Below are 10,770 nucleotides of genomic sequence, written 5' to 3'. Positions count from 1 at the left end.
GATGGGCTTTTTTTACGAGTCTCATAATGGGCTTTTTTTGCTTAGAGAAATCAGAAATGTCTTTTATCTTTTCTCCTCCTACCGTTGAGGGCTATGCTATGAACTTTGAGTCAATGTTGTATGTTAAAACTTAATATACCTTAAAACTTAGGGTCAATTGGAAAATAATTATTTCTTACTCTTTAGAGTTTAGTCTTTATCAATTGAAAATAGCCCTTTATTACTCACTAAAAAAACCATAGGATATACAAGATAAACATAAAATGGCAACAAACAGAAACAAGATACATATAGGGACAGAAATGTGACTTGTACATAAGAAACCTATCTTCATCAAGTTTTCCTCTCATCATTTTCAGGCTGAGGAACCTCTCGGACAAGTCTCTCTGACGAATTCATTCAAATTGTATCGCTGATTTCTGCCGTTACATTTTTGTTTTTTCAAGTCATTTGATGATGATATATATATATATTACTTGGTCTTCATTTTTAAGCTGAGAAGAATCCACTTCCCGGATTGTTCTTGGGTTGAATCCCCACGATAGTTCCATTTGGTTGTTCTGTGAAACAAAAAAGTATCATTTAAGTATTTGATCATTTTTTTTAGTAATGGTTAAAAAGATGGGATTTGTTAAGTTACTTACTTTGGGGGATTTGGTCGACGAAGAAACATGCCGCGATGATGACATAACACAACAATAGAACCAGTCCCTTCATGTAATGAGAAGTTCCATCCTAACCATCCCAAAAAAAACAAACGATGGTTGAGTATATTTATAGGGACACTGAACTTTTAACTAATACTGAACACTCATCAAGATATCTTAATTTGTTAAATGTTCAGTGTTAGATCTCTTGAGGAAGATAGTAGTAGTGTAAGACAAAAAGTTTACCTGTAAAGTGAAGGCTGTGATGATAATGGCCAAGGCTAGAGAGCTTGTTTCAAGGATATTGAAGTTGAGATCCATTTTTATTCCCATGATCCATGCTACTATAACACTCAATGGCACCTGAGGAAACGCACACATTATCATATTGTCTTAGACTTGTTATATTGCATGCAACATTTCGTTCAATCTTTTATTCTTTTATTTAACAAAATAAAAAAGGGAAAGAAGAACTTACCACGAACAAAGAAATCTGAGTTGCAGAGCCCAATGCGACTCCTAGAGATATGTCCTGAATTTACATGTTGAATTTGTATATTAATATATTTGCAACAAAAATATTTGTTTACAATGCTAAATATTGTTGTGGGTTCATTTGGAAAAAAAAAGTGCATACTAAACATTAAACCAAACAATAGAAGGTTAGAAAGCAAAGAAAAAGGGAAACTCACAAGCTTGTTCTTGAATGCGAAAATGATGGCTCCTGCGTGCTCAGCTGCGTTCCCAACAATTGGAAGCAATATGATGCTTATGAAACCCACTGACAGTCCCCATGAATCCGATGCTTCCTGACCAAGATATAATAACATCCATGCAAGTAACTTGAGTCTTTTTCATTTAGGGACTTATTATATAACATATTACATATATATCGACTTGATTAATTACCTCTATCGTAGCCACAACATACTCCGATAGCAATGCGATGACAAGTGTCATCCCAACAAGCCAAGCAAATCCACTCCAAAACCCTATCACCGGAGTTTCTTCAACAGTCACCTCATCATCATAAGCATCATCATCATCATCCTGTATCTGTTAAAATGAATATAGCTAGGTACATTACGAATTCGCATTCTACTTCTCATCGAGCAGAGATAAACATATACTTCTCATCCATGTTAATTGTGTTTCTGCTTTTGGTTTCATTCAAAAACAGTGACTCAACATTGAGCATTCGATAGACCAGATCTAGTGGACCAGATCCGGTGGACCATATTCGATGGAGCAGATCCGATGGACCAAATCCGATGGACCAAATCTGATGAACCAAATCCGATGGACCAGATTTGATGGAATAAATTGTCCATTTCCTGTTTCCTAACTTGTTGTCCATTGTGCATATATATTGACCAACTAATTGCCGCAAGTCATAGACCAGATAATGACACAAGTGATGCACCATCCACATTCCAGCCAGGTTTTACTCTTTGGACCAGAAATTTGTCTTTCGATAGACCAGATCTGGTCCACTTAATATCTGGTCCACTTAATATGTCCATTTCATATTTTTCCTAACTTGTTATCCATCATGTTTTTTATTTTGATCGACAACTAATTATGATTCATAATAGAATGTAATAGCCTTTGGTCTATCTATATTTGACATTTGTCTATTTGTTATATTACTTCTGCTACTTACAACTTCACTTTCACTACTGATGGACAATTGCAAACATTGCACATATTGTCTATCATAACTTGTCTACTACATTTAGTCTATTAAAAGAGAAATATGTGTTGGATGACATAAATGAAAAGACAATAAATGACATAAAGATATATGACATCAAATTATGGACCAACAATTTATATGAGAAAGAGAATTATGTCCATAATTAATGTTGTCCACCGCATAAATTGTCATATCGACATCAAACAATTAATTGTTTTTTTTTCTCCTTCTTACTTATAGAGCTAATATAGTATTTTACTGTTATGGCACATAAATAAAAATAGCATAATCGAAAAGGTAAGAAAAAAAATAGCATTTCTCATAAATTTAATTATGAAAATGGCATTTCTCACCAAATTCCGAAACATGTACAAGTTTGTTTCAGACTATTAACTGAATGTTCTGCCATTTGGTCATTGCAAAAGGTTTCACCTGTTTGAGCTGTTGGTAAGACCCAAATATGAATATTGGGTCAGTTTGGACCTCAAAACATATAAGTTGTCATGTTCAAAACTTATCAAGTATTTTTCTTCACTATGTGATCGATGTAACTGTAAAGTATTATATACTTCATTTTCTAGTGCTTGGGACATATGAAAAGTTCAAGGAAAGATTGATACTCAAATAGTATTATCTTACAATCGTTAGATGATTAACAATTACAAATTGATGTGATTGTGGAATTAAGTTTGTTTACCGAAGTTTGTGATAAATCAGAATTTTATGTTTTGACAAAAGCAAAACCTCAAACATTTTATCGTACAATTGTTAGATGTTTATTATTATTTTTTGTTTTAGAAATATTGTCACACAAAGTCAGCTTAAAAAGTTGATCACATGTTACTAAAAGAAAAGAACAACAATTGAGAGAAAATGAGTGTTGTGTAATGATGACCCGTAGTTTGACTTATAAGACCCATATAAATCTGAATTACTCTTGTACTGATATAAAAGAAATCTCAATATATAAATATGTATGAAATTTTTTAGTACTTGAATGAATGGTGGAGACTTAAAGGAGAGAATGAGAGTAATATTAAGAGAATGAAAGAGTATTTGTAATAAGAAAGTAAAAGTTGTATATCACAATCACGTACAATGTTTCCTCTCATCACATATTTATAGACACACAATTAAGGATGAGTCACTTAATCAAAAGAGAGAAACATGACAAGTGTTAAAACATGTGTCATGTTTAGTGATGAATAATCACTTCTTTATAACACTCCCCCTTGAATATTCATCACTAGAGAATTACGTACTGCCTCGTTAAAAACCTTATCATGGAAAAACCTATTGGGATAAAAACCATGACAAGGAAAAAAGAGTACAGTGACGTAATATCCCCCTGGAAAAAATATGAATGGTCTTTTCTTCAAAGATCTCGTAGATGACGCATTCCGATGCTATGAATATGCTTCCTGAATATGGTAGTCGGAAGTGATTTTGTAAAGAGATCTGCTGCGTTGTCACTTGATCGGATATATTGGATATTGACTTCCTTGTTCTTCTCGAGTTCTTGAGCGTAGGAGAAGAATCTTGGAGGAATATGTTTTGTTCTGTCGCTCTTGATATAACCTTCTTTGATTTGAGCGACACAAGCTGCATTGTCTTCGTATAGTGTCGTTGGCTCCTTATTGCTGACCATTCCACTTGCATCTTTTATATGGTTTGACATGGATCTGAGCCATACACATTCTCTGCATGCTTCATGAAGCGCTATTAGTTCTGCGTGGTTCGAAGAGGTGGCGACCAAAGTCTGTTTTTGTGAACGCCACGAGATTGCAGTTCCTCCAATTGTGAAAACGTATCCAGTTTGGGATCGAGATTTATGTGGATCCGATAAATATCCTGCATCTGCAAAACCAACTAGACCAAACATAGAGTTTCTTCGATACAACAATCCCAAGTCAATCGTACCTTGAAGATAGGGGAATATGTGCTTAATTCCATTCTAGTGCCTGCGAGTAGGAGCTGAGTTGTATCTTGCAAGTAAATTAGTTGCAAATGCAATGTCTGGTCGGGTACAATTTGCAAGATACATAAGTCCACCGATAGCACTCATATAAGGTACTTTGGGACCAAGTATTTCTTCATTCTCTTCACAAGGTCTGAATGGATCTGTATCAACATTCAGAGACCTACCGACCATTGGAGTACTCAAAGGAGTCGCTTTATCCATATAAAAGCGCTTTAAAATCTTTTTCGTATAATTTGATTGATGCACAAATACTCCATCTTGGAGATGTTCTATTAGAAGACCGAGGCAAAATTTTGTCTTTCCAAGATATTTCATTTCGAATTCTTCTTTCATATGAGTTCTAGTATCATCAATCTCCTTTTGAGTTCTAATTATATTGAGATCATCAACATATACAGCAATGATCACAAATCCCGATGAGGATTTCTTTATAAAGACGCAAGGGCATATTTCATTATTTACACACCCTTTCTTCAATAAGTGATCGCTTAAGCGATTATACCACATGCGTCCGGATTGTTTTAATCCGTAAAGTGATCGCTGTAATTTTACCGCATATATCTCATTAGGCTTTTCTTTTAAAATCTCAGGAACCTTAAATCCTTCTGGAATTTTCATGTGTATTTCATTATCCAATGATCCATATAAATACGCTGTCACTACATCCATAAGGTACATTTCTAAATTATTAGAAGCTGTTAGATTCATTAAGTACCTGAATGTAATTGCATCCATGACCGGAGAATATGTTTCCTCATAATCAACTCCCGGCCTTTGAGAAAAATCTTGTGCAACAAGTCGGGCTTTATATCGTGTTATCTCATCTTTCTCATTTCTCTTTCTCACGAAAACCCACTTGCACCCAACAGGTTTTATATCATTAGATGCAGTGACAATAGGTCCGAAGACATTTCTTTTATTAAGGGAGAACAATTCAGTTTGCATTGCGCTTTTCCATTTCTCCCAGTCAGGCCTTTGTTGGCACTCTGACACAGACCTTGGATCAGGATCATCATTTTCATAATCAATCTCTTTAGATACAGGAAAAAAAAATTCCATTATCATCATCGATTTCATCTCTAGCCCATAATTTTCCATCTTGGGCATAGTTAATAGAGATCTCATAATTTTCTGTATCGTCTTCCTGATGACTTTTCTCTTTACTTGGTTTCTCTTGAACCTTTTCATTTCCGTCTCCCATTTTCTTTTTCTTTCGGGGATTTTTATTTTTAGAACCTATTGGCCTCCCCCGTTTCAATTGAACTTTAGGCTCATTAACCTTTTTCCCATCGATTTCCTCTCTAGGAATTGCAACTCTTGATGGTGCATTTGCAGCGGGAATATGTGATTTTGTCACCCTTTTTGTATCTGTGAACGCATCTGGTAATTGATTTGCCAAATTTTGTAAATGTACAATTTTCTGAACTTCCAGCTCACGTTGATTCGTAGGGGGATCAAGATGTACCAAAGATGGTGTATTCCATGTAATCTCTTTTGGTACCTGTTTAATTCCTCCCCCTAACGCTGGAAATTCATCTTCATTAAAATGGCAATCATCAAAACGTGTTGTAAACATATCACCAGCTTGTGGTTCAAGATAATTTATGATACTTGGTGATGCATAACCGACGTATATTCCCAATCTCCTTTGTGGCCCCATTTTTGTTCTTTGCGGTGGGGCTATAGGAACATAAACCGCACATCCAAAAACACGGAGATGAGAAATGTTTGGTTCTTGACCAGGCGTTAATTGTAAAGGGGAATATGTCTTGTATGCAATTGGTCGTATTTGGACCAATGCTGCAGCATGCAATATAGCATGACCCCATATAGAAATTGGGAGTTTTGTTCTCAATATCAACGGTCTAGCAATGAGTTGTAACCGTTTAATCAAAGATTCAGCCATGCCATTTTGTGTATGAACATGAGGGACCGGATGTTCAACATCAATTCCCATTGACATACAATATTCATTAAAAAAGCTTGTGAAGTGAATTCACCAGCGTTATCAAGCCTTACTTTCTTTATGGCATAATCAGGGAATTGTGCTTTTAACCTGATTATTTGGGAAATGAATTTTGCGAAAGCCGTATTTCTTGTTGTCAAAAGACACACATATGATCATCTACTAGATGCGTCAATAATTACCATAAAATAACGAAATGACCCGCATGAAGGGTGAATAGGTCCACATATATCACCATGTATTCTCTCTAACAATATTGGTAATTCATTCCCGACTTTGGTTGGCGATGGCCTAATTATGAGTTTTTCTTGAGAACATGCATCACATGAAAACTCACTAGAACAATAAATTTTCTGGTTTTTTAACGGGTGGCCATTAGAATTTTGCACAATTTTTCGCATCATGATTGAACCAGGATGTCCAAGTCTCTCATGCCAAATCTTAAACGTATTAGTAAACTTTGAGTTTACTATAACATACAATGCGAATACATTTATTTTTGTGCAATATAATCCATAGGATAACATTGGTAACTCTTCCAATATATGTTTTTCCTCGGATTTGATGCAAAGATATTCAATGTCATTCTTATTCATAGTCTCTATAAGATATCCATTTCTTCGGATATCTCTGAAACTTATCAAGTTTCGTTGAGACTTAGGGGAATATAATGCATCTTTTATTTCAAATTTTGTTCCTCTTGGCATTAAAAAATTGGCTTCGCCAAAACCCATTATAATCTTTGCATTTCCAGATATAGTGCTCACGCCTTTAGCGGAGTCATTCATTTTGAGAGAGGAGAAATATTTTTTATCTCTAAATATTGAGTGCGTAGTAGCACTATCTGCTAGACACATTTCTTCATCCTTAATCTCAAAAGTTGACATTTTCTGGAGATAAAACATTCATAAAATATGCATTAATATATAACAAAGTCTTAGGAGATTTAATATATATTACAAAAAGACTTTAAACACCAAAAGTTTTACAAGCATATTTTACATAAAGATTTTAATCGCATGATTTTCCACTCTCTTGATTGACGAGGAAATCTGCGATATCCATATGAGTTTCATCATTGAGACCATGGTAGGAAAGTCCAGCTTCATTTGAGATGAGATTGGTCTCAACGTCTCTTTCTTTTTCCTTTTGAGATGCTTGATATAGATCGGCCAAATGCTTTGGTATACGACAAGTTTGGTACCAATGACCTTTCATGCCGCATCTGTAACAAATACTCTCATCTTTTTTTCTTTATAACGCGGCTGGCATCATTTACACGAAGATCGTTGTTGGCTTTGCCAGCGTTGAAGCTATTAGGATAGTGACATCTTCCTCTACCTCGGCCACGACCTCCTCCACGCCCACGACCACGACCACGGCCTCGACCGCGTCCGCGTCCTCGTCCTTGCCAATTATTATAATTGGATGAAGCAACATTCACTTCTGGAAGTGGAGCTGATCCAGTTGGACGAGTTTGATGATTCAGCATCACGAGTTGATTATTTTGTTCAGCAACAAGAAGAACGTGCATTAACTCAGAATATCGAGTGTATCCTTTGGTCAGGTATTGTTCTTGCAGGATTATATTTCCAGGATGAAAAGTTGAGAGCGTTTTTTCGATCATATCATAATCGCTCACTTCTTCGCCACACAAAGCCATCCTGGAGGTGATTCCGAACATAGCAGAATTAAATTCACCAACACTTTTGTAATCCAAGAACCGGAGATTTAACCACTCATGTCTAGCCTTTGGTAAGATCACATATTTCTGGTGATCAAACCTATCTTTGAGTGATTGCCAAAGATCTACAGTATCTTCTTTCGTGATGTACTCGTTTTTCAGATTATCGTGGAGGTGGTGGCGTAAAAACACCATGGCCTTGGACTTATCCTCATCTGACGTCGTTTCCGACGGATCGATGGTGCTTAAAAGCCCATCCGATCTCAGATGCATTCGTGCATCCGATGCCCATGTCATATAATTTTTTCCAGATACATCAAGGGCAAGGATTTCGAGTCTGGCGAGATTTGACATAATTATCTACATGAATAATAAGTCCGTTATTAATTTATTCATGAGATTTTGAGGGGGCAGAGTCTTCCATAATATAATATAAATCTTAACATATGATCGAGAAGGCAAAGCCTATCTTTCTGATCAAGAATGTAGATCTATATGATCAAGTAGGCAGAGCCTACCATTATGATTAAGGAGAAGACATAGTCTTTTTACTCCGTAAATATCTCATATATATATTCTTGAATTTAAAGGAATTTAAAGAAATTTTAAATAAACAAATTCGACATAAATTAGATGTTATCTCAAAATAGTGATCTGTATAGAAACGGTTGGATTGGTTGGAGCAGAGAGACGATCGTGCTGATAACGTGATATAAAAGAGATCTTAATATATATATACGTATGAGATTTCTTAGTACTTGAATGAGTGGTGGAGAATTAAAGGAGAGAATGAGAGTAATATTAAAAGAAGGAAAGAGGACTTGTAATAAGAAAGTAAAAATTGTATACCACAATCACGTACAATGTTTCCTCTCATCACATATATATAGGCACACAATTAAGGATGAGTCACTTAATCAAAAGAGAGAAAATGACAAGTGTTAAAACATGTGTCATGTTTAGTGATGAATAATCACTTCTTTATAACATGTACAAAATTTACTATAAGCGTGAGGTTTTTGCTAAAATCAAAATAATTTCTATAATCAAAATAACGTGTTGAGATGATGACACTTCAAAGTAAGGAAAACTAACAAAGTAATAGTAATGATTAATCCAGTCGACCAGGCATTTGCGATCCATGTGTATAATTTGACTTTAATGAGACCGCCTGCTTCATCTCCCATGCAAAGCGTACCGAGACATCACACCACTGCCTTATATTCTCCTATCCAAAGTAGTCGGTCCGAATAGCGAATGCCAAGACACAAGGAAAAAAAGGTGAAATTAATCATATCTGACAGAACCATATAACAACAAAAAGTCCCAAGTCTAAATAGTAAAAATTGTATTGTTACTATAACTCTTTTCAATTTGCAGATAACTCGTTACACTTAGCAGATAACTAACCCAACTATATAACCTTTAGTAGAATTCAGTGGGTCCATTGCCCCAATCCATGTATTGGGAATCTCCTTTTTTAGCTAAAGTGGATGGGACTTGAAGAGGACATGCCTATACTTTTTTCAATAATGGGGATTACAACCCAAACTTATGATCATTGTATAACTTGTATTTGTAAATCAGTTATCTATAACCCACGTAAGATGTAATTATATAAAGATTTTACTTTGTGAATGGGAGATAGTTTATTTTCATTGTGATTTCAGTCATAGATGTAGTTAACCACTATCTATACTAGTATTTTTGCACCAGTTTTTGCTCAAAAATACTTTTTGGAAAATTTTTACATTTAATACATTGACTTTAATATTAGTTACCAAAAATTTCAAAATTAATTATAGGTAAGATTTAAAAAATAAGGAAATCTTTCTATCTCATTCAAACATAAATATATGATTCTCTTTCATTTTTATTTGAATTTATATTTAAATTATTTTGAATTATTCTATAATAAATTTAGTTAGTAAAAATTGTGATTTTTTCTTGCATATGATGTAATACAAATTTTTAAAAACAGACATATATTACTCAATAGATGAATAAAAAAATACGGGTACAATATTTCACATCGCCTAAAAAATTGGGCAATAGTTCAGACTCCAGAGTTATACTATAAAAAAGACAAAAATGATTCATAATACAAATGAGTAGAAAGCTTGATTTATCAGACATTCAAACTTCCAAAACTTTTATTTGGTTTATTCCGGTTCTTTATTTTTAAGATTTTTAAAAAGTTAAATATTATAAATATTTAAAATTTTAAAAAGTTAAATATTATAAATAGTATATTTTATAAAAAGTATAAATATTTATATTTTTTAAAAAGTTAAACTTTATAAAATGTTAAAAATATTAATAATATTTAAACGTTTATAGAGTTTCAAATATTCTAAATATTTAAACTTTATAAGAAGTTTAAATATTATAAATATTTCAACTGTTAAAAAAAGTTAGAAGACCTTTAAAATATTAATAACATAATTAAACTTTTACGAAAATTCAAATATGAGAAATACTCAACCATTTTAAGAATTCCAAGTATTATAAATATTTAAACTTTATAAGAAGCGCCAATCTTATAAAATGTAAATGGTTACAACTTTAATAAATAACATATCAACTCAATCTAATATTTATAATATAAAACAATAAATATTAAAAATAATGATCATATAGTGCGAGTTAAAATATCTCGGACAAAGTTATATACCGGGACGGATTTTGTCGATATTTATATAAATTTAAAATATCATTAATTTGGTGTTAAACGGGTAAAACATCATTTCATTATTTTGGTTAACACTATCGGTATCCCAGAACAGACATATCTAA

General features: G+C 33.7%; 1 protein-coding gene and 1 pseudogene across 1 annotated transcript; both read right to left on the bottom strand.

Annotated features, from left to right (window-relative positions):
* Positions 1–195: 195 nt before the first annotated feature.
* On the bottom strand, positions 196–1,721 carry LOC147942791 (vacuolar cation/proton exchanger 3-like). Its single transcript, XM_087453314.1, has 6 exons — positions 1,557–1,721; positions 1,340–1,456; positions 1,126–1,179; positions 894–1,010; positions 645–735; positions 196–560 (listed from the first exon to the last, which is right to left on the bottom strand). The coding sequence occupies exons 1-6, from the start codon at positions 1,605–1,607 to the stop codon at positions 490–492; spliced, it is 501 nt and encodes a 166-aa protein (XP_087309440.1). The 5' UTR covers positions 1,608–1,721; the 3' UTR covers positions 196–489.
* Positions 1,722–7,301: 5,580 nt separating this feature from the next.
* LOC147942790 (uncharacterized) lies at positions 7,302–8,328 on the bottom strand (annotated as a pseudogene).
* Positions 8,329–10,770: the final 2,442 nt, after the last annotated feature.

The sequence above is a fragment of the Camelina sativa genome, chromosome 6 (genome assembly GCF_030686135.1).
Source record: "Camelina sativa cultivar CO46 ecotype springtype chromosome 6, ASM3068613v1".
NCBI lineage: Eukaryota > Viridiplantae > Streptophyta > Magnoliopsida > Brassicales > Brassicaceae > Camelina > Camelina sativa.
This window is presented reverse-complemented; position numbering and strand designations above follow the sequence as displayed.